Source organism: Lathamus discolor, chromosome 7, assembly GCF_037157495.1.
Source record: "Lathamus discolor isolate bLatDis1 chromosome 7, bLatDis1.hap1, whole genome shotgun sequence".
In the NCBI taxonomy this organism is placed as follows: Eukaryota; Metazoa; Chordata; class Aves; order Psittaciformes; family Psittacidae; genus Lathamus; species Lathamus discolor.
Window position 1 is genome coordinate 6,912,451 of NC_088890.1, and position 27,724 is coordinate 6,940,174.

Here is a 27,724-nt window from a genome sequence, read left to right on the forward strand (position 1 = left end):
AGAAAAAGAATTCATAAAGGTAAAAGAAAAAGGGGAGAGAGGGGGCTTGATATGAGGAAAGGTAGTTCCTAGAAAACGTAGGGTTAAAGTACTTTTAGCTTAACTTAGATCGAAGATAAAGAACAATGTTTATGTTGTAAGTCAGTGGTGACATAACAGGATTTAGTGGCCCCAATAAACATGAATGAATTATTTCACACCATCCTTCTATGTAGCAGTTGGTTTAGAGACAGTGGCTCCTGAGCATCTGCTAGCTTATGATACTCTTTGCCCATCCTGCAATAAGTTTTGTACAAAGGTCACACTGTTCTAAATCTTTGCCAGCTATCAGAAAACTTATGGATCTGGCTGGTTTTAGCTAGTTTTGTGATTACTGGGGCATCCAACTGTGCCAAAGGGGAAAAGTGCACCGTGAGGAAGACTGCGTACTTCATCTTGAAGACCCCTGCCCATGACCATCGGAAGGCAGTGCGCAAGCACCAAAAGGAGGAGACTTATGATAATGAGTACCTGAAGTAATGGTAATATCCCCACTGCTCTCTCCGGAACCTAATGAATATGCATGTTTGTGTGTAATAAATATCTGCTTGCTTAACCCCTCAGTGTGCAAGTCAGGAGGAGCGATCCCCCTTGCACCCGCCGCTGTAATAAACATACCTGCTTTATAACTCTCTCTGACTTGTAGAGTCTGATTCCATGCTTCAGTTTGGCACCCCAGATGGGACAATCTCTGTCCAGCTGCGGGACCTGCTGAGGACGGGACTCCTCTTGGTGCCCCCGAGATTTCTCGGGAGGACTCCCCCACTCGCTCAGATCACTGCAGGGGCAGACAAGGACCATCACTAGTGAATCATCAGGTATGTCTGAACCAGGTAAAGGGGATACCTATAAGTTATAAGCAGACGTCGTATGCGAGGTAAAGAGCGCGGGTGCTTGGTATCGATACAAGGGTGGTAGGTAAAGGTGTATACCCGGCTGCTAGCATCTGTTTGGTTCCCACCCACAATAAGCAGGGGGCATCTTGCGGTTTGGGTCGTACAAGACACAGGGGTGTCTTGTTAAAATGGTTTTGGATCTTATTGGTGTTCAACTTACTTTGTGGCTTGTTACAGTAAAGATTTTGGTCTTGTGATTTTGGTATTGGTGACAGGATGTTATAACTGTTATTACTTGCTGTTTGATAGAATTTTAGTCTCTGTCTCAAGTGTTGTAACTGTGTGGAGTGTGTCTGTGGGATCCCTAGTGTGTGTGTGAATGTGAGATTGATAACGGAAAATCAACAGAGTGGAGAGATCTTGAAAAAGAATCCTTTAGGGTGCATTTTAGCACATCAGAAAGAACTGGGAGGGTCTCCTGGGGGCTCAGTAAACAAGAAAACATTGGTAAAATACTGTAACCAGTGGTGGCCTTTGTATACTTTGGAAGATCAGGAAAAATGGCCTAAAAATGGAGCTCTGAAGTATAATACATTGTTACAATTGATGTTGTTCTTAAGGCAACAAGGAAAATGGGATGAAGTGATGCATGCAGATATGTTTTTCACTTTAAGAAACCACCTGGCGTGACAGACAGAATGTGAAATTAATATAGCTGTCCTGGGTTTACCAGGAGCCGTTTTGCTCCTTCTTAGTAACTGGTGCAAGCTCTGTGTTTTGACTTCCAGCCTGGGCAGAGAGCTGGTAACACCGATTGTTTTTAATTGTTGCTAAGTAATGTTTATTCTGGCCAAGGACTCTGTGAGTCTCATGCTCTGCTGGGGACGAGGGGAGGCCGGGAGGAAGCAGAGACAGGACACCTGACCCAAACTAGCCAAGGAGGTATTCCATACCACAGCACATCATGCCCAGAGAGGTAACTGGGAGTTACCCGGAAGGGCACTCTCTCTCTTCGGGGGGGTTGAACTCGTTCGGCGGTGGTATCGTATTCTCTTGTTATTTTCTCTTATCAATATTATCATTGGCGGTAGCAGCAGTGATTTGTGTTATACCTTAGTTACTGGGCTGTTCTTATCTCGACCCGTGGGAGTTACATTCTCCTGATTCTGCTCCCCATCCCTCCGGGAGTGGGGAGGGCCGGGGGGGGGGGGGGGTGAGTGGACGCCCTGTGTGGATTGGTTTAAACCACGACAATAGCTCTGCCAGATTCCTTAATTTTGGCTTTGGAAAAGGACAGGGGAAAACAGAAAGCTAAGCTGGAGAGATGTTGTTCAGCCTGTGATATTGGGGAAAGATGTTTAAAGTTAAAAAAACCCACAAACAAAACCAACAAAAAAACAGAGTAACCAGGAAGATAGGTTGGAAAATTATTTATCACAGGTACCCCCGAGAGAAGCACCCTCTGCATCTGTCCTATCTGATACTGGTAAGGAGGAGTTGATTGCTGTCACTGGCAACAAGCAGCAGATTCATATTCAGAGTTAAGAAGGGGTTAAACCAGAAGTGCTGTTGCAGAGGCAGGCATCTGCAGCCCCTGCAGAGCAGGGTGAGCACCTGTGAGAGAAAAAAAAGGGGGGGGGGGGAAGGAACCGAGGGGGAAAGGAGGGGAGCTGGCGCAGCTCCTGTGTTTGAGCATGGGATGAGTGCTGGGGCAGGCGGACAAGTGGAAACAGACATGTTGACAGATGGGACTGAGGGGTTGTTGATAGTGAAGGGGGAAGCATGGAGAGGGTGTAGGAATCAGGAACACATAGAAAAGAAAAAGCTGAGTCGTGCTATAGCTACGGCTACCATGGTTGCTTTGAAACTGGTGGAGAAGGAATGTCAGGTAGAGGTGGAGGAGGGATGTCAGGCGGAGGTGGGGGGAGTGGGTTCTTGCTGGATCGGTGTGCGTGCTGTGAGGAGTTTGGACATTGGAATGGAGGCTGCCCTGGGGACTGAATTAGAACTAGACTGATGGGGACCTGGGGAACCTACCCTAGCAGATCCACTGGTTAAATTAAAGCTAGGGACTAGAAGAAATAAAGTGGAATTTTTAGTGGATACAGGAGCACCTTATTCAGCATTAAATCAGAGGGAAAAGAATTTGTTACAGTGGTAGGAGCTAGTGGCTGCCAAGGAAAAGAAAAAAAAAAGGCATTCTTTCTGAAACCTTTAGAGTACAAACTGGGAAAACAAATAGGAATGCATAATTCTTTTATGCATGCCAAATTCTCCAAAATCTTTATTAGGAAGCAACATATACAGAAGGCAAAATGGAATTAAGAGTTAAAGAGTTAAAAATGATTGATTAATTACAGTTTTGAGTTTATCTTTAATTCAACAGAAAAGCGAACAGGAGGACCTCCCTGAAATAGAAGAAATCCTTAATCAAGTATATCTGGGAGTATGGGCATCTGAAGTTCCAGGTAAGGTGAAAAATGCTTTGCCTGTTACAGTAGTAATAAAAAGAGGGGGGGCCTGCCCAAATGCAATGAAACAATATCCCTTAAAATCAGAAGATCAAAAGGAATCAAAGAAATCATTGTTAAATTTTAAAATATAGATTATGGGAAAAGTTTGTGGATTTGTTCAAGATCTTACAGCAATGAGCAAAATTGTAGAGGATATCCAGTAGGTTCCTCGATTGTGTGGAAGACAACTTCCTTCTGCAAGTAATAAAGGAGCCGACAAGGAGAGGTGCCATGCTTGACCTTGTGCTCACCAACAGGGAAGGTCTTGTTGAGAATGTGGTACTCCAGGGCAGCCTTGGATGCAGCGATCATGAGATGGTCGAATTTGAGATCCCCAGGACAGTGAGAAGAGCGTGCAGCAAGCTCACTGCCCTGGACTTCAAAAGAGCAGACTTTGGCCTCTTCAGGAGCCTGCTTAGTAAGGTTCCATGGGATATAGCCCTGGAGGGCAGGGGGGCCCAAGACTGTTGGTTGATATTCAAGGATCACCTGCTACAAGCTCAGGAGTGCTGCGTCCCAACTAGAAGGAAGTGCGGCAGAAGGGCCAGGAGACCTCCTTGGATGGATAAGGAGCTGCTGAGGAAAATTCAAAGGAAAAAAGAGGCTTATAAAATGTGGAAGCAAGGACAGGCGGCCTGGGTAGAGTACAGGGATGTTGTCCGGGAAGCTAGGGACCAGGTTAGGAAGGCTAAGGCCCAGTTAGAATTAAACCTAGCCAGGGATGTTAAGGATAACAGGAAGGGATTCTATAGGTACGTAGCAAACAAAAAACAGACTAGGGACAACATAGGCCCCCTGAGGAAGCTCTCGGGAGAACTGGCTACACAGGATTTGGAGAAGGCTGAGGTTCTGAATGACTTCTTTGCCTCGGTCTTCACTGGCAAATGCTCTGACTGCACCACCCAGTTCTTAGAAGGCAGACGCAGGGACTGTGAGAATGAAGACCTTGGGCCCACTGTGGGAGAGGATCTGGTTCGCGACCATCTTAAAAATCTGAATGCGCACAAGTCCATTGGACCTGATGGAATCCATCCGCGGGTCCTGAAGGAGCTGGCGAATGAAGTTGCTAAGCCACTGGCCATCGTATTTGAAAAATCATGGCAGTCAGGTGAAGTTCCCGACGACTGGAAAAAGGGAAATAGAACCCCCATTTTCAAGAAGGGGAAAATGGAAGACCCAGGGAATTACAGAGCAGTCAGTCTCACCTCTGTGCCTGGCAAAATCTTGGAGCACATTCTCCTGGAAGGCATGCTAAGGCACATGAAAAACAACAAGGTGCTTGGTGACAGCCAGCATGGCTTCACTAAGGGGAAATCCTGCCTGACCAATTTGGTGGCCTTCTATGCTGGGGCTACAGAACTGATGGACAAGGGTAAAGCAGTTGATGTCATCTGCCTGGACTTGTGCAAAGTGTTCGACACTGTCCCACACCACATCCTTGTCTCTAAATTGAAGAGATACCTATTTGATGAATGGACCACTCAGTGGATAAAGAACTGGCTGGATGGCCGCACACAAAGAGTTGTGGTCAATGGCTCAATGTCCGGCTGGAGACCAGTAACGAGTGGTGTCCCTCAGGGATCGGTGTTGGGACCAGTCTTGTTTAACATCTTCATCGCTGACATGGACAGTGGGATTGAGTGCGCCCTCAGCAAGTTTGCTGATGACACCAAGCTGTGTGGTCCGGTTGATAAGCCGGAGGGAAGGGATGCCATCCAGAGGGACCTTGACACGCTTGTGAGGTGGGCTGATGCCAACCTTATGAAGTTCAACCACGACAAGTGCAGGGTCCTACACCTGGGTCGGAGCAATCCCAGGCACAGCTACAGACTGGGCAGAGAAGAGATTCAGAGCGGCCCTGCAGAGAAGGAGTTGGGGGTGCTGGTCGATGAGAAAATGAACATGGGCCGGCAGTGTGCGCTCGCAGCCCAGAAAGCCAACCGTATCCTGGGCTGCATCAAAAGGAGCGTGACCAGCAGGTCGGAGGAGGTGATCCTGCCCCTCTACTCTGCTCTTGTGAGACCTCACCTGGAGCATTGTGTGCAGTTCTGGTGTCCTCAACATAAAAAGGACATGGAACTGTTGGAACAAGTCCAGAGGAGGGCCACGAGGATGATCAGGGGACTGGAGCACCTCCCGTATGAAGACAGGCTGAGGAACTTGGGGCTGTTCATCGACAGAACCACTAACACACGACTTCTTGGACACTGTAGAGACTATATTCAAGCCAACCAGATTTGATTCTTGGTTTACCGATGGGAGTAGCTTCATGAAAAATGGTGAACGAAAGGCAGGATATGCCATTACCACCACTTCACAGGTAATAGAAGCTAAACCTTTACCCACAAACACCTCCACCCAAAAGGCAGAAATAATGGCATTAATGAGAGCCCTGGAATTGGCTAAAGACAAAAGGATAAATATTTGGACTGATTCTAAATATGCATTTGGTGTGGTACATGCACATGGTGCCATCTGGAAAGAACTAGAACAGGGGAAACAGATTAAGCATGCTACAGAAACTGCTGTTCAGCTACCTGAGGAAGTAGCTATTATGTATTGTAGAGGGCATCAACAAGGTGACTCTAATCAGAAAACTGGATATAATTTGGCCGATTTCGAAGCCAAACGAGTATCTGAACAATCTGAAATCATGTCCTTAATCCCTGATGGCAAACTAACAATTGAGTAATCTGAACCTAGATACTCAAAAGAGGATAGAAAGTTGATTGAAGATCTGAAAGGACAGGGAAAAAAAGAGGGTTAAGTTCAGATACCTGATGGGCGAACTGTAATTCCCTATAATCAACTCTGGAAGCTACTTCAGGAGGAACATAATAAAACTCATTGGGGTAGCAACTCTTTGTATACAAATTTTAGGAAGGAATCTGTACACCATAGTTCCATAAGTGACAAAACAATGTCAGCTCTGTCTTAAGAATAATCCTAAAACTGAAAATAGAGATCAAATTGGGACAACTGGGAGAGGAAGTTATCTGGGACAGCAGTGGCAAATAGATTTTTCTGAATTACTGAGAAAAGGAGGTTATTGATATTTGTTGGTATTAAAAAGAATATTAGGGACAAGAGCGACAGGTTTGGTGTATCCGATTCACCCTTTCAGATCTGGAGGCTGGGTTTAAGAATATTATACCTGTGTACAAAGAAATGCCACAGGTGTAGGTCACTATTCAAATTGCAATCACACTATTAATATAGATGGTATCGTAGTTCAGTGGTGGCCCATTCCTGAAGGGAAAGGATGGTATTGGTTATGTGGAGAAAATGCTCATAAGACTGTACCCCAACTGGAAGGGGGCATGCACCTTAGGTGCTGTGGTACCCAATCTTGCTATTATTGGCTTCACAAGGAGGGGTTTGTTCCATAATGGTTCCTATATAGATCAAAGTGGCAGAATTGAAACAGATCTGGAGGAAATTTGGAAACAAACTGAAATATTTCATGAAATGAAGAAGGATGAAACCTCTTGGGGTTTTGAAAAAATATGGAAAAAGTTAACTTCATGGTTACCTAATCTCTCCTAGTTGAGGAAACTGGTTGCAGGAATCTTAATACTAATTGTTTTAACACAGATTACTTGTGGCATGATACAGTGTTCTTTTTGGTGTTGTAAAAGGTCCGTAACTGATTATGAAGACTGGAAAAGACATAAGGTTAGACAACAAGTTGAAAGTGGTAAATACTTTGCCAGAACTCCTGAGTAAAATGGAGTTATATAGCAAAAGAATTTGCAAAGGTAAAAGAAAACAGGGTACTTGATATAAGGAAAGTAAGTGCCTGGAAAATATAGAGTTAAGATACATTTAACTTCGGTCTAAGATAGACAACAACGTTTATGTTGTAAGTCTGTGGTGTGATAACAGAATTTACTAGTCTTACTAACAAGAGTGAATTATTTCTTTCCATTCTTCTAATGAGTGAATTAATTCTTATCATCCTTCTAATTATCAGTACAGAGACAGTGACTCCCGAACATCTGCTAGCTTATGATACTCTTTGTCTGCCCATCCTGCAATAAGTTTTGTACGAAGGTCACACTGTTCTAAATCTTTGCCAGCTATCAGAAAACTTACGGATCTGGCTGGTTTTAGCTAGTTTTGTGATTACTGGGGCATCCAACTGTGCCAAAGGGGAAAAGTGCACCGTGAGGAAGACTGCTTTCTTCATCTTGAAGATCCCTGCCCATGACCATCGGAAGGCAGTGCGCAAGCACCAAAAGGAGGAGACTTATGATAATGAGTACCTGAAGTAATGGTAATATCCCCACTGCTCTCTCTGGAACCTAATGAATATGCATGTTTGTGTGTAAAAAATACCTGCTTGCTTAACCCCTCGATGAGCTAGTTAGGAAGAGCCATCCCCCTTGCACCCAGCGCCATAATAAACATACCTGCCTTATAACTGTCTCTGAGTTGTAGAGTCTGATTTCGGGCTTCACCCTCCCCTGCTGCCCTCCCGCATCGCACCCTCGCCCCTGGGGTGCACGGGGGGCACCCGTGTCCCAGCCTAGAGCCAGGGCTGGGGACATCCCTGAAGCTGGGCAGAGGACTCGTCTACTCCCCCCTGCCTGCCCTCCAGCCCGGCCTGCTCTCCCTTGCCCAGGTTCATGCATATATATACCTTAAGAGAATAAATGTAAAGGAAAAACCACCCTGGGTGTGCGTACTCTGGAGGAGCTATCCCCATGCACCTCAGCGCTGAATAAAGCATACCGACTTTACAACTTTAGCGAGCTGTGGAGTCAACCCGCGTATCACCTTACCCGCCAGTGACCCACCACTGACCACCACCGACCCGTCACCCATCCCCTCAGTGACGGGCCCACCACTGACCCGCCCCCGGCCTCATGGCTGCCGCCATCACTGCCCCCCCCGCCCCGCCTCTGCCCATCACCGACCCCGCCGCTCCCGCCCCGCTCGCCCCCCGGGCCGCCCCTCCGGACCCACCGCTTCCGCCGCCGCGCCATCACTTCCGCCGCCGACACCGCTCGGCGCCCGCAGCGCGCCCCCTGGCGGCCGGAGGCCGCGCTCCTCTCCCCGCCGGCTGCGGCCCGCGCGGTGGCCGTGGCCGGTGCCGCGTCCCCCGGCGGAGCGCCCCGCCACTGGCACCGCATGGAGCTGGGGTTCACTGGGCGCAGAGAGCGAGGCGCGGACAGCGCGGCGAGGGTGCCGGAACTGGTGTTTCGGTGTCTCGGGGGCTGCGGTTCCCCGGGTGAGGCCGGCTGCAGCGGGAGAGCCGGGGGTCTCCTCTCACCCAGTGCCGGCTCCTGCTGTTGCTACGCCTGAGAAACAGGCACATGGCTGCAAAGGAAACACCTCGAGGAGCCTCTCGGGGTCGTGCATTAGAGCAAACAGGAACGTGGGGTTAACTGGAAAGACTCCACACGCATCCCAACGCCCTGGCTAAGGGGTTTCCATGAAAGTGGAAAACGAGTCAGGGGGTTTCTCCCCAGACGAGCACCGCAGCCCCCAGAGACCGCTCCTCAAACGCGCGGCGCCTGCGCCCCGGCCTCATCTGCCCGCATCGCCACGTGCGTCAGTAACGGGAACTGGGTGCGCGTTTCCCGCGTTACGATGAGTGCGTGCGTGGTGATGATGCCTGAGCTGGGAACTGGCCCTTCTCGGCGTGCCTTAGGCAGAGCGACTCCCCATGCACCCGCTGCCCTAACAAAGGAGCGTCGGGTTTCTAAGCTGTCGTTCTGGTCAGGGAGTTTATTTCCCGGATTTCGGTGACGAGCTCGCTGCCATGGTGTGTCCTGCTGACCCACGGCGTGTCCTGCTGACCCACGGCGGGTCCTGCTGACCCACGGCGGGTCCTGGTGGCAGAGGAGGCAGCGCTGGCTTTACCCAGCCCCGCAGCGGGCGCCTGCCCACTCCAACCCGCTCCTTGCCGCGCCTTCCCGCTCCCTCCTGCCCCAGCCCGCTCCTGCTGCCCGGGGCTCTGCCAACCGGGCCGTGTCTGCGGGGCTGAGGTGGGCAGGGATCCCCGGCAGGCGCCATCACTGACTCATAATTGACCCATTACTGATGGCCCTGGCAACCGTCACCGGGGGACCGGCTATGTTAGGGGGACCCCAGCATCCCCAGCTCAGCGCGGCTGCAGCAGTGGCCGAGCGCACGGTGTGCACCCGGCATCCCTGCGTGCTCGGCAGCCTTCACGCGACGGGAGACCCTGGGCCGTGTCCAGGGCCTCCTGTGCAAGAGGGAAGAGCCTTCGAGTGCCTGAGGGCCACGGGCTGCACCCAGGCCCAGCCACAGGTAGGGGTGGCCCCAGTCCCCAGGAGCGAGGGGACAGTGGGGTTGGGACAAGGGGGTGCTCCCAGCCCCAACCCCGTGCCGGGAGAAGGGGGAAGGCGGAGTCAGTCCCACCGCCCTGGGGCAAGGAGGGCTCCGCGGGGCTCTGGGGTCACAGGAGGGGTGCTGTGGAGGGGGGGATCAGGAGCTTGAGCGGGGGTGACATCGGGGTGCTCTGTCACCCGGCCCTGCCTGCAGAGTGTCTCAGGGACATGGTGGGAGCAAGGAGCTCCACCAAGCGCTCTGCCCCGCCACTCCTGGCAGGGCAGCTCTGGTGGTGGGGGTCCCCTTCACCCCTTCCCTCCCTCCCTCAGGATGGAGGCGAGACCCCCCAGCCAACCCAGGCTGGCCCGGGTGGAGGAGGACGAAGCCGGCCCGGCTCCCAGCTCCGGGCCGACGTGCAACGAGATGCGTAGAGGTGAGCGTGCGGGTGCCGCGGGCAGGGGCTGCCCACCCTGCCCTGCCCCGTCCCACGCTTGCAGTCCCCAGCCAGGCATCGGCCCCGCAGCGCAGAGCCCAGGGAACAGCCCCACCACAGCATCCCTGGGCCAGGAACTCCCTCTTCCCCCTGGTGCCGGGTGTCCCTCCTTGGGGCACACTGGGGCTCCCTCCCCTGCTGCCCTCCCGCATCGCACCCTCGCCCCTGGGGTGCACGGGGGGCACCCGTGTCCCAGCCTAGAGCCAGGGCTGGGGACATCCCTGAAGCTGGGCAGAGGACTCGTCTACTCCCCCCTGCCTGCCCTCCAGCCCGGCCTGCTCTCCCTTGGCCAGGTTTATGCATCTCTACTGCGGACATGTCCAGCGAGGAAAAGAACAGCCTGGACACCATCATAGCATCCATCAGGAGCAGACCAAAGGTATCCATGGCCACTTCCATGTGGCTGTGCCTGTGTCTCCTCCACAGTCTTTCTGCCCCCGTCCCATACTCAGAAGGTGCTGGGGGCTCTTATGGACCCCCCGTCTGTCTCTCCCGCCTGACAATGTCTGTCCGTCTGTCCCCTCCCGGCTGGCAGCAAGAAGACCAGAAGCTGAAGTTTCTGGGGTCCGTCTGCACCATCTGCACCACCAGCAGCACGCACCCCTCCCTGTGCGGCACGCTGCCGTTCTTCCAGCCTGAGCTGGCGGAGACCCTCGAGGTGAGGGGATGGGCGGTCAGGCTGAGGCAGGGGCAGCGGCACAGCCCTGGGGCAGCAGAGGGCTCAGCCAGGCAGGGAGTGCGAGCGGAGCGAGCAGCGCTCTGGGGCTGCATCCTTGGCGATGCTCCAGAGCCACGTGCATGGCCCGGCTGCAGGTCCCTTGGCCAGCCTGTGCTCTGCGATGGCCGCAGCCCTTCCTGCTGCGTGGCTGGGACCACTGCTAATGGTTGGGGGTGCCAGGATGGGCTCTGACAGCCCCACGGGCTATCGCTGGATGAAGGAGCTGCCCTGTCCTGACCCATCCACACTGCTGTGCCCCTCAGGTGCTGCTGCAAGAGGAGCCCGTTGATCGCCTGGACACCACGGTGCGGCAGCAAGTCATGCTGACCATCGCTGCCCTGAGGTACATGCCCAGCCACAGCTCGGTGTCCCCAGCGCCCAATGCCCCATCAGCCCCGTCCCACGGGCAACCACAGACCTGGGACTGCGAGGGGGCAGGCAGCAGGGCAGGGGGTGGCACAGGAATTTCCTCCCGAAGGCCAATGTCAGGGTCAGGAGGGGTTCAGATGGCCCCTGTAACGTGGGGATCAGCCCAGGTCTCCAACCCCTGGGTCTGCCTCCTGCAAAGAGCTCTTCCTTGTCCCTGCAGCAGAGTGGGACTGCTTCTGAAGAAGAACAGCCTCCTGGAAGCCTGCTTCTGCAGCGTCTTCCACCTGCCTCCGCAGGACAGCCAGGGCCCCGAGGCTTGGCTCTACTGCAAGGTATGCCCTGCTGTGAGACACAGCAGTTCCCTGTCCCGAGCCCCCTTCCTGCTCAGAGCAGGGCCACGGCTGCGCTGCTCCCCCAGGCTGCCAGGGCTGCCCTCGAGACCCTGCTCCCTTGCAGACCCTGTCCGCGATGGACAGCATGTTACAGGTGCTGGTGCGCAGCGCCAGCACCCTCGGCATCCAGGAGCTGCAGAACATCTTCAAGGTCTGGCCTTGGCACAGGGTCCCCTTGGGCAGTGACCTCCAGCTTGAGCGGTGCCCCCCCCCCCAGCCCCTTCCTCCTGGCTGCTGCCAGAGCCCCTTCTCCTGCCCCAGCGCACCCAGGTCCTCGCCCACTGCCTGTACTGCACAACCCTCCGGGCGCAGCTGCCCGTCTGGAAAGGGGAGCCCAGCCCTGGCGCTCTCCCCCTGCGGCTTCACGGGCCATATCCCGGAGCCCCACCACAGGTCCCCAGGGAGGGGTCACCCCAAAGCCTCGGGGTGCTCAGGGGCAGCGCGTGCAGGCAGGGACCTTTTCGGAGGGGCGGTGGGTGCACAGCAGCAGGGCAGCAGCAGCAGCAGCAGTGGGATGTGGGGACCCGCCTGGCCACAGCCCGTTGCTGCGAGGGGCAAGAAGGACGCGTGCCCGTGTCAGGCGCTGCCGAGGAGCTGTGCTGTGCCACCCCCCTTCTGGCTCACCGACAGCTTTTCTCCTCCCAGCTCCTGCTGCCCTTCATCAGTTCGGAGGTGGCCGTGGTGCAGGAGAGGGCCCTGGCACGGATTGCCAGGCTGGCCAGCTTCTTCAGCACCTACCCCCTGCCACAGGTACTGAGCTCCTGGTCTGGGCAGCCCCAGTGCCCCAGCCGCGTGCCCGTGAGCCCCAGCAGCACCCGGCCTGCAGGAGCTCAGCAGCAGGGGCTCTGCCCTTCCCTGTTCGTGCTCTTTCCTAGGGCACAGGCAGCAGCCTGGGGCCAGCAGCCCTGCCCTGCTTTGGGCTGCTGCCTGGCTGCTCTGGGAGCGGCTGAGGCTCTCCTTGTGCCCAGGTGACCTTGTGCCCATCTTCCCCCAGTCCTGCTCCTGCTCTTTGCAAACCCCAAAGCTCCAACATCAGTGCTGGAAGACTGTGACGATGGGGGAGATGGTGGGGCACCTCACCTTCTGCTGCGCCTGCAAGAACAAGGGGACCTGCCTTGAGGCTGCAGAAGCTCTCTTTCTGTTGTACTGCTTCACCCTGCTGCACCTAAGTAAGAGAAGCCGTGCGGGGCTGGGTTCCCCCGGGCATGGGCAGCCAGGGGCCACTCTCCTTGGCAAGAGAAAGCCAGATCCGACCTGCTTGCCCGCAGCCCGAAGAGCCATTTCCCCTCGCCCACACTCGCGCTAGCCCTGGGCCTTCCCTGGGCTTTCTGGCCCTGTGCGGGTCCAGGCCTCTCTTTGCCAGTGACTTTTCAGCCCAGCACTCTCAGCTGCACCTCCAGCCCTGCAGGCTCTCTCTGAGCACCCCGGTTTTGCTGCTCCCCAGGCAGGTACCCCTGTCTGCCGAAGATAAGGCGGTGGCAGCTCCAGCAGAGCAGGGGACAGATGCGCACCTGGCACCTGCTGAAAACCAGAGACTTGAGACAGATGTTCTCGGTGAGAAGTGCCTTTGGCTCCCGGCCAGGGCTCAGCATGAGTGAAGGGACACCCGGTGCATGGGGCTGACGGGGCTCGTGCTGTTCCTGAGCAGGGGCCAGGCAAAGGCCCCAGCGAGCTCGGGGTCCCCGCAGGACCCTGAGCCCCACCGCTGGTCTCCTCCCAGCACGGCCTGGCTCTGCGTCCCGCTCTCGCTGCACAGCCAGGATGCTCTAGGTGACAGTCCTCCCTGTCCTTCATCCCGCAGGGGTTTGCAAATTGTCTCCAGCCCTCTGAGCGGGCAGATATCATCCTCATGGCCATGAAGACCTTGACAAACCCAGGGGTCTACAGCATCAGCATGGCTGCCCACATGGTGGACACCGTCGTGCCACACACTGACTTCCGGACAAGGCAGGTGAGCAGCCTGCGGTGGCACGGTTGACGCACCGACCCTCCGGGGACTCTTCTTGTCCCGGCTCTGTGCTGGCCAGCACTGACACTATCTCAAGCTGGCATATCACACTGGGAATGGAAGCAGCACCCAGGTGGCGCTGGGCAAACAGCCACGCTCACCCTGCTGACACCGCTCCCCACTGCCACCCATGTGTCCCTTGCAGGTGCTGAACATCACGTGGGCCATCTACAGAAACCTGCCCTCCGTCAGCACAGAAATAGCCCGCAACAGCCTGAAGACGGCCCTGCTGGTGCTGACATGCAAAAAACCCAGAGAAGTGGTGGCCAGCGTGCTGCAGTGCTCCCCAACGTGCAGCAGGTATGGGGCCCAGCAGCCTCTGGGGCTCCTCTGCCACTGGGACGGGGGCCCCAAGACCCTCCTGAGGGCCTTCAGCCCGCCCGTCCTCCAGGGTGTCCCCGCTGACAGAGCCCCATGTCCCTGCAGGGACGCCATGGCCATGTGGAAGGTGATGCTCTCTGAGCCCAAAGCTGCAAGGAAGGTGCTGGAGGAGCTGCTCAGCACAATGACGAATCAGTCGCGGCGCAAGGTCTCTGCCGCCACCATGGACAACCCCCGCGTCCTGTCCCTGGCTGTGAGTCGCTCGATCAGGCCTTGCTGTCTCCCGGGGCAACCCCTCCTCTTCCCTGCCCACCCAAGCCCTGACCTCCCCAGGGATGAGAGGACGTCTCAGTTTCTGGGTGTCTTCTGCAGGCATGCAGGACGATACATGAGATCCTCCGGCAGTCCCTCTGCCCAAAGGAGGTGCAGGAGGTTTTCCCTAAGCTTTTCCTTGCACTGCTATTCCAAGTGTCATTCACAACAGAGCTGAAGCAAAAGGAAGTGCTCATTTGCTGGAAGGAGTACCAGCAGGATCAGCTCACTCCCACCAGGTGCTCCATCCCTGTCCTCTCATCCCTGCTGGCCACCCGGAGCCAAGCCAGGGGTCCCGGTGGCAGCTGAGCATCTCTCCTTGTGCAGGTCAGCAGTGCAGTCCATGAGAAAGTTGCTCTGCAACATGGGCTTTGAGTGGGAGGAGCTGGCCATCGAGGAGCAGGGTGGCTGGGACAACCTGCTCCAAGTCCAACACCACCTCGAGGGAGTGCGCATCGTGGCCAGGTGAGAGCCCCTTCTCCCCGCTCCTCGGGGACCGCGTGCCCCACAGCACCCGCTCCCTTGGGGCTGATGGCGAGGGGGTCCCCGCTGCTCAGAGAAAGTGCTGCAGCCTGCTGCTGTCCAGACTGCTGCGAACCCCGGGGAGGTGAGCCTGCCCGGCTCTGGCCTGACAGTGCCTCCTTCCCCCTGCCAGGGAGATGATGAACACCCCGAGAAGCCTGCAGTGCGTGCTCTTCGACCACCTGGTGAATCTCCTTAGTGTGGAGGACCCCACGTGGGAGATGGTCGCCATGGTCATGCTCACTGAGGTGAGCCCGACGCCAGTCCCCCAGTCTCCCGCTCTTGCTCGGCTGTCTCAGGCCCAGCACTGTGCTGCGGGGGGAGCTGGGGTGGCGGGTGGGCTTTGGTTGGTACCGTGGAGAAGCAGGCAACCAACCAGTGCAGTGTGCTGTGGGTCATGGGGGCTCTCTGCGGTCCCTGCCACCTCCGTCTGAGCTTGCTCTTCCTCTAGCGTCCTTGCCGGGAGCTGATGGCTGGAGCCAGCACCGCGCCTCACCAGCTCCTCCTGTGTGTTTCAGATGCTGAAGCGCACCAACACCGGCGATACTGTGGACCGTGCTATGAGCATCTTCCCCATGTACCTGCAGAGCCAGTGCGTGGGGATGCCCAGACTGGTGCTCAGGACTCTCTACAGGCTCTCCAAGAGGCCCTGCATGGTGTGTGGGGGTCACCGGGGCAGCAGCACAGGGGCAGCAGTGCTGCTGGGTAACCGGGTGGCTTCAGCGTTTCGGGCATCGGGAGAAGTACCAGCTCTGCGCCTTCCCGGTCCAGTGCCCCAAGGCTGTGCCCTGCAAGAAGAGAGGCAGTAGTGCTGTGGGGAAGGGGCTACCATTGCTGGCACATCCCGACAGGGGTGCTGGCGGCACAGCCACCAGCCTACGTGTGGGGTCTGCAAAGCCGGGCTGTGAGGTGCTGAGCCCTTGGGTGAAATGCAGCACTCGCAGCAGGGGCTGCGGCACCTCTGACAGCTTCCCAGGCAATGACAGGCACCCACCAGCCTGCCCAGGGGCTCTGCTGGAGAAGGGGCAGCCGAGGGGATGGCGAGGAGCCCGTGCTGTCTGTCCTTCCCCTCTGGCTGTGCCTGCGAGCCCAGTCTGCTGGGCTCATGCTCGCCCTCGTAACCTGTGCTGCCTGCTGAGGAGCCAGCGGGGAGGCCGGTGTTTGCAGAGGGGGTTTTCACTCCTGCCATCGGTCACTGCGTTACAAACACGAGGTGCCATGTGTCACGCAGGCAAGGAAGATGCTCACCCTGATACCAAACATCGTGGCGTGCCTGGAGGATCCTGACAGCGATGCCGTGCCCGTGGCCATCCTTGTGCTCAACAACTTGCTCCACCTGCTGGACGAGAAGACACTCAGCCTCAGAGCTCTTGCCATAGCTCCCAAGCTCCGGTTGCTCTTTGACAACGTAAGGCTGGGGGAGAGCCCTGTGCCCCTGCACGGGGCACCTCCATTCACACCTCCCACCCCAGCCCCGTGCTCTGCAGGGGGATGCTTTCCCCCACTGCCCCATCGCTGCCCTCTGGGTCTGGACTGTCCCCCATCCCCTCCCGTCATGGACTAAGCCTGGCTTGGCCTCCCTGCTGCAGGAGCTGGTGGTGGCAGGATGGCAGCAGGGCTGCTGAGCCCCACCCTGCCCTGGCAACATCCCCGAGCCCGCCCCCGGTCTCCTGCTGTGTCCCCCAGCCCCGCTGGGCAGACGTTCTGCGTGCTGCAGCTCGCTCCCTTTTGGAGGAGGCTGTTTTGGGAACATCCATCTCCACGTCAGCCCCCTGCTCGCCGTGGGCTTGGGGCTGAGGTCCTTCTCCCGCAGGAGTCAGACACCGTGAGGCAGCTCTCCATCTGCTTATTCCAATATGTGATGGGGCTTGTGACGGGTGCTGAAAAGACGAAGATGAAGGAGGAGGTGTGGGAGAGCCTGCTGCCACTGGTCTTTCACCTGCACGACCAGAAAGAGAACGTGGCCAAGGTGGGATTCCCAGCCAGATCGGTCCTTTGAGCAGGGCGCTGGTGACACTGGAGCCTTCAAACATGTGTCACCATGAGGTCTAGCTTGCTGAGGCCCTAGGACCAGCCAGAGCCCCCCCTCACCCACTGCTGCCTTTCTCCTCCTGCCTCCTGGATGAAGAGGGTGGCGGGTGCTTTTCCCACCCGGCTCCCTCCACACAGCCTCTGCCATGGGGCACGGGGCACTGCAGCCCCAAAGACAAGGCTATTGCTCCACAGCAGCCTGGGGCCACCGAGGCCAAAAGCTTGCAGCCCCAAGGGGCTTCCAGGCAGAGAGGCTGGCTGGCCTTCTCTTCTCCTGTGCTGCTGAGCCTGGTGGCAGCACCAGTGCCCAACTCGCGCGTCTTCCCTGCAGGGACCGGGACAGGCTCCGAGCCCTGCTAAGAGGGAGGACACAGGGTGCTGTGCCTCCAGGGCTGGTGGTGGCATCTCTTCTTCTTCCCAGGCCGCCCAGGAAGCCCTCTACTTCGCTGGCTGGTTCTTGAAGTGGCAGGAACTGACAGAGCTGGCCCTGACTGCAGAAACATGGGAGATCAGCGAGCGCCTGGTGAGCAGAGCCCCAGCGCTGCTGGGATCCGAACCGGGAGAGCCCTGCCCCGTGCCCAGCGGGGAGGACGCAGGGCTGTGTCCCGCAGCTCTATGCACCTTCCTGGAGCAGGCTCTGTTCCACGCTGTGCACACCCCCAGGTCCCAAGGGGGACCCTGCCACCAGAGTGGCACCCCGGCATCAGTGGCGAGCCCTGGGCTCCCTCTGAACCTGAAGGCCACACGGTGAAGAGCTGGGAACGTCCTGCTGGGGGGAAGAAGGGTGGCCCTGGATGGGGGAACAGCCCAACCCGGGGGCAGCTCTGCGCCAACCCTGCACCCTTCTCTCTCCAGCTGCAGAAGAACAGGAGGAAGACCAAGGACTTTCTGCACCAGAGTGAGGTCTACCTGCAGAGCCCACAGGAGATCCTGAGGCAGGACGCTGTCAGGTTCATCGGTGAGCCATGAACCCTGCGTCCCTCCCTCTGACAGGGTCCCTGCATCCCAGCGCAGGACCCGCGGAGCATCCCTTGGCCCCCTCTCAGCCACTCCTGCCTTCACGCGTTGGGCTGGCAGGAGGCTCGTCCCCTCCTTGACACAGCACCCCAGGGTCAGCCCTCCCTGGGGAGCTCTGTGGCCAGGCGGGCTGGGTGCTGGGGTCCCCGACAGGCAGCGGGTTCCCCAACAAACTGCGTCCCCCCAGGGCTCATCGGGCAGTACGTGCGCGAGCGCCAGACAAGGGAGTACATCAAACAGGGTGAGTGAGGGCAGTGGGGAGGAGGAAGGACTCTGGCACAGAACCGCCCCAGGCGAGGGGCCCTCTGCTGCCAGCGCATCCATGGGGAGAGCGTGTTTGTGGAGGGGGGTGTTCCTGAGCAGCAGCCTCCAGCTGAGCCCCCTGCCCACTGGCTCCCTCCCAGCCCTGGGCATCATGGGGTGTAACGCGCCCTGCCTGGAGGGGCACAGGGCTGTCAGCTCACCTCTCCTGCTTTGTCCACACAGTCCTTGAAGGCCCAAGAAAAGACGCCAGCCCCCTGCTCTCCTCCTTGGCGACTCAGACCGTCCTCAAGCTGGAAGAAAGAAGGATGAGTTCAAGGTTTAGCCTACAGTGGCTGCGCTCATTGCTGCCATGGGCACGGAGGAGGCGGCGCTCGGCCCCCAACAGAGACTTATGAAAACCTCCTGAAGTTCAATAAAGCAAAGCGCAAGGTCCTACACCTGGTTCACGGCAATCCCAGGCACAGCCACGGGTTGGCTGGGGCACCCCCCATGCAAACACAGCCCGAGGCAATTGCAGGTGGAGAAGGGAAGGCTGCGTGGAGACCTCGTAGCAGCCTTCTCGTGCCTGAGGGGGCCTACCAGGGCATCCAAGTCCCTGACTCTTCATCAGGGACTGTAGCGACAGGACAAGGGGCAACGGGTTTAAACTTAACTAGGGGAAGAGACCCACCCCCCACTCTCCAGCCTCCTTTCAGGTAGTCATAGAGAGAGAGAAGGTCCCCCCGAACTTTCTCTTCTCCGGACAAAAGCCCCGCCAAGCTCCCTCAGCCGTTCCTCATCACACTTTGCTGCAGGCCCTTCACCAGCTTTGCTGCCCTTCTCTGGCCCGCTCCAGCACCTCAGTGTGCTGGAGGTGCAGTAGTGAGGGGCCCAGAACTGAATGCAGGATTCGAGGTGCAGCCTCACCAGTTCCCGGTACGGGGGGACAGTCCCTGCCCTGGCCCTGCTGGCCACGCTATTGCTGATAGAAGCCAGGATGCCATTGGCCTTCTTGTCTGCCTGCGCATACGCGGGCTCATGTTCAGCTCCATCAGTCAGCACCCCAGGTCCTTTACCATGAGCAGCTTTCCTGGCACTTTTCCCCGGGCCTGGAGCGTTCCATGGGGTTGTTGTGACCCAAACGCAGGACCCGGTACTTTGCCTTGTTGAACCTCATACCACTGGCCACAGCCCATCGGTCCAGCTGCCCAGCTCCCTCTGCAGAGCCTTCCTCTCCTCCAGCAGATCCACACTCCCACCCAACTTGGTGTCGTCAGCAAACTGACTGAGGGTACCCTCGATCCCCTCATCCAGATCATCAGCCAAGATATTAAACAACACTGGCCCTAACACCGAGCCCTCAGGGACACCACTAGTGACCGCTCACCACCTGGATGCAACACCGTTTACCACCACTCTTTGCGCTCGGCCATCCAGCCAGCTTCCGACCCAGCGAAGAGCACCCCTATCCAGGCCATGAGCAGCCAGGGCCCCCAGGAGAGCGCTGTGGGAGGAGACACTGTCAAACGCTTTATGAAGCTCCAAAGGGACAGTGCTTACAGCCTTTGCCTCATCCATCTGGCGGGTCACCTTGTCGTAGAAGGAGATCAGGTTGGTCAAGCAGGACCTGCCCTTCGTCAGCCCATGCTGACTGCGCGCCTGATCCCCCGTTGTCCCGCTTGTGCTGTGTGATCTCGCTTAGGATCATCTGCTCCATGACCTTCCCCGGCACTGGGCTCAGGCTCACAGGCCTGGAGGTTTCGGTCCTGCCCACCAGACCAGGACTGCTGATAGATGATGGAGAGTGGCTTAGCAAGCTCCTGTGCCAGCTCCTTCAGCACTCTTGGGTGCAATCCACCTGGCCCTGTAGAACAGCGTATGTCTAAGTGGAGCAGGAGGTCACTAACCATTCCTTCTTGAATTATGGGGACTTCAATCAGCTTCCTATCTGTGCCACCCAGCTCAGGGAACCGAGTACCCTGTTGTGACTGTTAATGGCTGGTGGGACTATTAAAGACTGAGGCAAAGGCAACACGAAGTACCTCTGCCTTTCTCTCATCCTCAGTCACTAGGTTCCCCCTGGTATCCAGTAGAGGATGGAGGTTCTCCTGGGCCTTCCTTTTATTGCTAATGTACTTGTAGGACTTTTTATTATCTTTTACGGCAGTGCCCAGCTTGGCTGGCCTTTCCCCTCATCTTCACCCACAAACATTCAGCCTTCTCACTCACGACAATGAGTCGGAGGCAGTCAAGGCAGTCCCTGACATACAACGCAACCCCACCACTTCTTCTTCCTTGCCGATCCCTTCTGAAGAGCCTGCAGACATCCACTGCAGCACCCCAAACGTGCAAATCATCCCACCACGTTCCTGTGATGGTGATCATGTCGGGACTTCCCTGCTGCTCAAGGGCTTCCGGCTCCTCCTCGTTGTTGCCCATGCTGCGGGCACTGGCACAGATGCACTGAAGTTGCTCTGTGGATCTGGACCCCAACAGCGGCACGCTACCCCCTGCCTCACTTCTAGCGAGCCTGGCGTTATCCATTCCCTATCTCCTAGGTCCCATCCGTCTGCCGAAATCTTCTAACCCGCATGATCCCTTACCTACTGCATCACCTTCCTCGGTTTCCTGAGCCCCAGCTCCCAGGGCCTCGAAGCACTTCTCGAGGGGTACTTGGGAAGGTGACCTGAGCTGGGGCAAAATCCGTGTGTACTACGAGGAGTAACCTGTTTCCAACCTCCCCTTCCTCCCAGGTCCCCTCTGACTGCTTGGTGGCAAGAGGCAGGGCCGAGAGGGGGGCAGACAGAGGGCAGGGGGTGGCACAGGGATTGCCCCCAAAGGCCAATGTCAGGGTCAGGAGGGGTTCAGATGGCCCCAAAGCCTCAGGGTGCTCAGGGGCAGCGCGTGCAGGCAGGGACCTTTTCGGAGGGGCGGTGGGTGCACAGCAGCAGGGCAGCAGCAGCAGTGGGATGTGGGGACCCGCCTGGCCACAGCCTGTTGCTGCGAGGGGCAAGAAGGACGCGTGCCCGTGTCAGGCGCTGCCGAGGCGCTGTGCTGTGACACCCCCCTTCTGGCTCACCGACACGTGCACCTGGCTGCCCACCCCACCGGCAGCGCACTGCAGGGGCCCTGCCATACTCGCCCGGTGCCCATCCGGCCACGCGTGCCTCAGTTTCCCCAGGCTGCTCAGTGGGAGGAGCGGCAGCCACGCTGCTGGACACGGCCTACGGGCAGCAGCCCCCTGCCACGGCACCCGCTCTGCATCCCCCATCACTGCCACCCACACGAGGTGCACGAACCTGAGCGGCATCCCCCAGCTGATCCCTGCCCCCACCCCGTCACTGATCCATCACTTACCCGCCACTGACCACCACCGACCCGTCACCCATCCCCTCAGTGACGGGCCCACCACTGACCCGCCCCCGGCCTCATGGCTGCCGCCATCACTGCCCCCCCCGCCCCGCCTCTGCCCATCACCGACCCCGCCGCTCCCGCCCCGCTCGCCCCCCGGGCCGCCCCTCCGGACCCACCGCTTCCGCCGCCGCGCCATCACATCAAAGTATAACAAAACCAGCTCCCCGTATGACCACTTTCCTCGGATTTGGTCCTGACAGCCCCAGGCACACCACCAAGCTCAAACCCCTACCCCTGCCCTAACAACCCCCCGTGATACCAACCCAAGCACCAGGCTCCTCCAGCCCCAGGAGAGCTCTTACGGGGGTCCCGGGCTGGGCGGAACCCACCAGCCCCACTCCCCACCCCGGGGCAGCCACAGCTTCAGCGCCCAAGGCTACGGCCCGGCTCGCCCGCCCCACTCACTTCAGGGCTATCGTAATCGCGACTATCGTAGTCTCTATCATAGTCTCGGCTGTCGCGGCTGTCGCGACTGTCGTAGTCTCGACAATCCCGGCTGTCGTAGTCCCGGCAATCGTAGTCTCGGCTGTCGTAGTCCCGGCAATCGCGGCTATCGTAGTCGCGGCAGTCCCGGCTGTCGCGACTGTCGTAGTCCCTGCAGACCCTGCTGTCGCGACTGTCGTAGTCCCGGCTGTCATAGTCTCGACTATCACGGCTATCATAATCTCGACTGTCGTAGTCACGACTATCGTAGTCGCGGTAGTCATCGTAGCGGTCACCGCGGCGCTCCTCACTGGACCTCTTGTAGTCAGAGTCCCTGCGCCGGCTCCGGGACTCTCGCTCATCACGGTCCTCCCTCTCCATGATAGAGCCGTAGCGGCCGCTCCGCTCCGTCCTGCTCACGCTGCGAGTCACACCGAGCCGAGCTCAGAAGGAGAACAGCCCGCAACGACCCCCACCACTGCCCACCCTGCGGGGCCGCCCGCCCGTTCTTCCCTCTCCATACACTCCTCCCTCCGCCCTCCCGCCCGTTCTCACCGCTTGTCCGAGCCCATGCCGCCGCCTGCGACCCGCAAGCACTGAGGGCAGCAACAAACGCCAGCACGGCGCTCACAACACACTGACGCAGAACCTCGCTCCCTCGCCACAAAATGGCGCCGACGTGACTGGCCGTCTTCTACCCAGGAAACTCCGCGTCTGCCGCCTGGAACGTTCCAGGCGGTGCGCAGGCGCAGAGGGCCGAAGGGCATGCTGGGAGCTGTAGTGCTCACAGCAGCAGTGGCCAGGATGGGCCCTGCCTTTCTGCCACAGCCATCGGGATCATGGCGGAAAGGGACCCTCAGAGATCACCCAGTCCCACCTTCAATTAGATCTTTACACAAAGCCCCAACCTACACTGCCCCGGACAAGGCATCCGCTGCCTCTGTATGCAACTCAGTCCAGTGTCTCACCACCCTCATCGCAAGGTATTTCATCCCTATGTGTAATTCAAACCCATCTTCTTTCAGTTTCAAACCATTGCTCCTGTCATTGCAGGCCCCGGTAAAAAGTTTCCGTATCTCACAACCCCTCTTTGTGTATTAAAGGCTGCAATAAGCTCTGCCTGCAGCCTGCTCCAGGCTAAACAACCCCATTGCTCATAGCCTTTCTCCATAAGCAGAGGTGCTACCACGTGATCTGGCGGGCCAAGACTGGGCACACCGTGGGGCCTGGTGAAACCCAGGCTTCCTGGGTTCCCTGGTTGTAACCTGCGGTGTGCCACTGCAAACATAATCAGGGGACCGGCTATGTTAGGGGGACCCCAGCATCCCCAGCTCAGCGCGGCTGCAGCAGTGGCCGAGCGCACGGTGTGCACCCGGCATCCCTGCGTGCTCGGCAGCCTTCACGCGACGGGAGACCCTGGGCCGTGTCCAGGGCCTCCTGTGCAAGAGGGAAGAGCCTTCGAGTGCCTGCGGGCCACGGGCTGCGCCCAGGCCCAGCCACAGGTAGGGGTGGCCCCAGTCCCCAGGAGCGAGGGGACAGTGGGGTTGGGACAAGGGGGTGCTCCCAGCCCCAACCCCGTGCCGGGAGAAGGGGGAAAGCGGAGTCAGTCCCACCGCCCTGGGGCAATGTGATAAACACATAAATGTACTGGCTTTCCCAAATCCCAGGTGTTGCTATGTGGATATAACTGTATGAGCTCACAATAACAGAAACAAAGCTCGCTAAAGACAAAAGATTAGACAACAAGTTGAAATGGCCAGAACTCTGGAGCAAAATGGAGTCACATAGAAAAAGAATTCATAAAGGTAAAAGAAAAAGGGGAGAGAGGGGGCTTGATATGAGGAAAGGTAGTTCCTAGAAAACGTAGGGTTAAAGTACTTTTAGCTTAACTTAGATCGAAGATAAAGAACAATGTTTATGTTGTAAGTCAGTGGTGACATAACAGGATTTAGTGGCCCCAATAAACATGAATGAATTATTTCACACCATCCTTCTATGTAGCAGTTGGTTTAGAGACAGTGGCTCCTGAGCATCTGCTAGCTTATGATACTCTTTGCCCATCCTGCAATAAGTTTTGTACAAAGGTCACACTGTTCTAAATCTTTGCCAGCTATCAGAAAACTTATGGATCTGGCTGGTTTTAGCTAGTTTTGTGATTACTGGGGCATCCAACTGTGCCAAAGGGGAAAAGTGCACCGTGAGGAAGACTGCGTACTTCATCTTGAAGACCCCTGCCCATGACCATCGGAAGGCAGTGCGCAAGCACCAAAAGGAGGAGACTTATGATAATGAGTACCTGAAGTAATGGTAATATCCCCACTGCTCTCTCTGGAACCTAATGAATATGCATGTTTGTGTGTAATAAATATCTGCTTGCTTAACCCCTCAGTGTGCAAGTCAGGAGGAGCGATCCCCCTTGCACCCGCCGCTGTAATAAACATACCTGCTTTATAACTCTCTCTGACTTGTAGAGTCTGATTCCATGCTTCAGTTTGGCACCCCAGATGGGACAATCTCTGTCCAGCTGCGGGACCTGCTGAGGACGGGACTCCTCTTGGTGCCCCCGAGATTTCTCGGGAGGACTCCCCCACTCGCTCAGATCACTGCAGGGGCAGACAAGGACCATCACTAGTGAATCATCAGGTATGTCTGAACCAGGTAAAGGGGATACCTATAAGTTATAAGCAGACGTCGTATGCGAGGTAAAGAGCGCGGGTGCTTGGTATCGATACAAGGGTGGTAGGTAAAGGTGTATACCCGGCTGCTAGCATCTGTTTGGTTCCCACCCACAATAAGCAGGGGGCATCTTGCGGTTTGGGTCGTACAAGACACAGGGGTGTCTTGTTAAAATGGTTTTGGATCTTATTGGTGTTCAACTTACTTTGTGGCTTGTTACAGTAAAGATTTTGGTCTTGTGATTTTGGTATTGGTGACAGGATGTTATAACTGTTATTACTTGCTGTTTGATAGAATTTTAGTCTCTGTCTCAAGTGTTGTAACTGTGTGGAGTGTGTCTGTGGGATCCCTAGTGTGTGTGTGAATGTGAGATTGATAACGGAAAATCAACAGAGTGGAGAGATCTTGAAAAAGAATCCTTTAGGGTGCATTTTAGCACATCAGAAAGAACTGGGAGGGTCTCCTGGGGGCTCAGTAAACAAGAAAACATTGGTAAAATACTGTAACCAGTGGTGGCCTTTGTATACTTTGGAAGATCAGGAAAAATGGCCTAAAAATGGAGCTCTGAAGTATAATACATTGTTACAATTGATGTTGTTCTTAAGGCAACAAGGAAAATGGGATGAAGTGATGCATGCAGATATGTTTTTCACTTTAAGAAACCACCTGGCGTGACAGACAGAATGTGAAATTAATATAGCTGTCCTGGGTTTACCAGGAGCCGTTTTGCTCCTTCTTAGTAACTGGTGCAAGCTCTGTGTTTTGACTTCCAGCCTGGGCAGAGAGCTGGTAACACCGATTGTTTTTAATTGTTGCTAAGTAATGTTTATTCTGGCCAAGGACTCTGTGAGTCTCATGCTCTGCTGGGGACGAGGGGAGGCCGGGAGGAAGCAGAGACAGGACACCTGACCCAAACTAGCCAAGGAGGTATTCCATACCACAGCACATCATGCCCAGAGAGGTAACTGGGAGTTACCCGGAAGGGCACTCTCTCTCTTCGGGGGGGTTGAACTCGTTCGGCGGTGGTATCGTATTCTCTTGTTATTTTCTCTTATCAATATTATCATTGGCGGTAGCAGCAGTGATTTGTGTTATACCTTAGTTACTGGGCTGTTCTTATCTCGACCTGTGGGAGTTACATTCTCCTGATTCTGCTCCCCATCCCTCCGGGAGTGGGGAGGGTCGGGGGGGGGGGGGTGAGTGGACGCCCTGTGTGGATTGGTTTAAACCACGACAATAGCTCTGCCAGATTCCTTAATTTTGGCTTTGGAAAAGGACAGGGGAAAACAGAAAGCTAAGCTGGAGAGATGTTGTTCAGCCTGTGATATTGGGGAAAGATGTTTAAAGTTAAAAAAACCCACAAACAAAACCAACAAAAAAACAGAGTAACCAGGAAGATAGGTTGGAAAATTATTTATCACAGGTACCCCCGAGAGAAGCACCCTCTGCATCTGTCCTATCTGATACTGGTAAGGAGGAGTTGATTGCTGTCACTGGCAACAAGCAGCAGATTCATATTCAGAGTTAAGAAGGGGTTAAACCAGAAGTGCTGTTGCAGAGGCAGGCATCTGCAGCCCCTGCAGAGCAGGGTGAGCACCTGTGAGAGAAAAAAAAGGGGGGGGGGGGGAAGGAACCGAGGGGGAAAGGAGGGGAGCTGGCGCAGCTCCTGTGTTTGAGCATGGGATGAGTGCTGGGGCAGGCGGACAAGTGGAAACAGACATGTTGACAGATGGGACTGAGGGGTTGTTGATAGTGAAGGGGGAAGCATGGAGAGGGTGTAGGAATCAGGAACACATAGAAAAGAAAAAGCTGAGTCGTGCTATAGCTACGGCTACCATGGTTGCTTTGAAACTGGTGGAGAAGGAATGTCAGGTAGAGGTGGAGGAGGGATGTCAGGCGGAGGTGGGGGGAGTGGGTTCTTGCTGGATCGGTGTGCGTGCTGTGAGGAGTTTGGACATTGGAATGGAGGCTGCCCTGGGGACTGAATTAGAACTAGACTGATGGGGACCTGGGGAACCTACCCTAGCAGATCCACTGGTTAAATTAAAGCTAGGGACTAGAAGAAATAAAGTGGAATTTTTAGTGGATACAGGAGCACCTTATTCAGCATTAAATCAGAGGGAAAAGAATTTGTTACAGTGGTAGGAGCTAGTGGCTGCCAAGGAAAAGAAAAAAAAAAGGCATTCTTTCTGAAACCTTTAGAGTACAAACTGGGAAAACAAATAGGAATGCATAATTCTTTTATGCATGCCAAATTCTCCAAAATCTTTATTAGGAAGCAACATATACAGAAGGCAAAATGGAATTAAGAGTTAAAGAGTTAAAAATGATTGATTAATTACAGTTTTGAGTTTATCTTTAATTCAACAGAAAAGCGAACAGGAGGACCTCCCTGAAATAGAAGAAATCCTTAATCAGGTATATCTGGGAGTATGGGCATCTGAAGTTCCAGGTAAGGTGAAAAATGCTTTGCCTGTTACAGTAGTAATAAAAAGAGGGGGGGCCTGCCCAAATGCAATGAAACAATATCCCTTAAAATCAGAAGATCAAAAGGAATCAAAGAAATCATTGTTAAATTTTAAAATATAGATTATGGGAAAAGTTTGTGGATTTGTTCAAGATCTTACAGCAATGAGCAAAATTGTAGAGGATATCCAGTAGGTTCCTTGATTGTGTGGAAGACAACTTCCTTCTGCAAGTAATAAAGGAGCCGACAAGGAGAGGTGCCATGCTTGACCTTGTGCTCACCAACAGGGAAGGTCTTGTTGAGAATGTGGTACTCCAGGGCAGCCTTGGATGCAGCGATCATGAGATGGTCGAATTTGAGATCCCCAGGACAGTGAGAAGAGCGTGCAGCAAGCTCACTGCCCTGGACTTCAAAAGAGCAGACTTTGGCCTCTTCAGGAGCCTGCTTAGTAAGGTTCCATGGGATATAGCCCTGGAGGGCAGGGGGGCCCAAGACTGTTGGTTGATATTCAAGGATCACCTGCTACAAGCTCAGGAGTGCTGCGTCCCAACTAGAAGGAAGTGCGGCAGAAGGGCCAGGAGACCTCCTTGGATGGATAAGGAGCTGCTGAGGAAAATTCAAAGGAAAAAA

General features: G+C 55.8%; 1 protein-coding gene and 2 long non-coding RNA genes across 8 annotated transcripts; 2 read left to right on the forward strand and 1 right to left on the reverse strand.

The window, feature by feature from the left end:
• The first annotated feature begins 674 nt into the window (after positions 1 to 674).
• LOC136018324 (uncharacterized) lies at positions 675 to 7,799 on the forward strand. Its single transcript, XR_010614354.1, has 4 exons — positions 675 to 857; positions 1,731 to 1,851; positions 3,262 to 3,343; positions 7,362 to 7,799. It is a non-coding gene; the product is annotated as an uncharacterized LOC136018324 (long non-coding RNA).
• Positions 7,800 to 9,106: 1,307 nt separating this feature from the next.
• LOC136018322 (spore coat protein SP60-like) lies at positions 9,107 to 22,733 on the reverse strand. Of its 6 annotated transcripts, XR_010614353.1 has the most exons (6): positions 22,507 to 22,733; positions 21,934 to 22,372; positions 20,718 to 20,805; positions 19,705 to 19,978; positions 19,502 to 19,618; positions 18,338 to 18,425 (listed from the first exon to the last, which is right to left on the reverse strand). XR_010614353.1 is itself a non-coding variant. In XM_065687451.1 (5 exons), exons 1-5 carry the CDS (start codon positions 22,716 to 22,718, stop codon positions 15,442 to 15,444), a joined length of 999 nt encoding a protein of 332 aa, XP_065543523.1. In that variant the 5' UTR covers positions 22,719 to 22,733; the 3' UTR covers positions 9,107 to 15,441. The 6 variants fall into 6 exon arrangements, 4 of the variants coding, with proteins under 4 accessions (XP_065543523.1, XP_065543522.1, XP_065543525.1 ...); XM_065687451.1 differs by lacking the exons at positions 19,502 to 19,618; positions 19,705 to 19,978; positions 20,718 to 20,805 and adding exons at positions 9,107 to 15,611; positions 16,072 to 16,159 and having other exon boundaries at positions 18,336 to 18,425; XM_065687450.1 differs by lacking the exons at positions 19,502 to 19,618; positions 19,705 to 19,978; positions 20,718 to 20,805 and adding exons at positions 9,107 to 15,611; positions 16,072 to 16,162 and having other exon boundaries at positions 18,336 to 18,425.
• A 1,678-nt stretch (positions 22,734 to 24,411) lies between these two features.
• On the forward strand, positions 24,412 to 27,273 carry LOC136018325 (uncharacterized). Its single transcript, XR_010614355.1, has 3 exons — positions 24,412 to 24,594; positions 25,468 to 25,588; positions 26,998 to 27,273. It is a non-coding gene; the product is annotated as an uncharacterized LOC136018325 (long non-coding RNA).
• Positions 27,274 to 27,724: the final 451 nt, after the last annotated feature.

Bases quoted from the DNA above. Each gene is read 5' to 3' on its own strand.
- LOC136018322 (XM_065687450.1), bottom strand. From the start codon at position 22,718: ATGCCCTTCGGCCCTCTGCGCCTGCGCACCGCCTGGAACGTTCCAGGC. The intron at 22,373-22,506 runs GTGAGAACGGGC...TGTGACTCGCAG, and splicing joins GGCATGGGCTCGGACAAGCG to CGTGAGCAGGACGGAGCGGA. The intron at 16,163-18,335 runs GTGAGCTGACAG...CTTCTCGTCCAG, and splicing joins GTGTGGACAAAGCAGGAGAG to CAGGTGGAGCAAGTTGTTGA.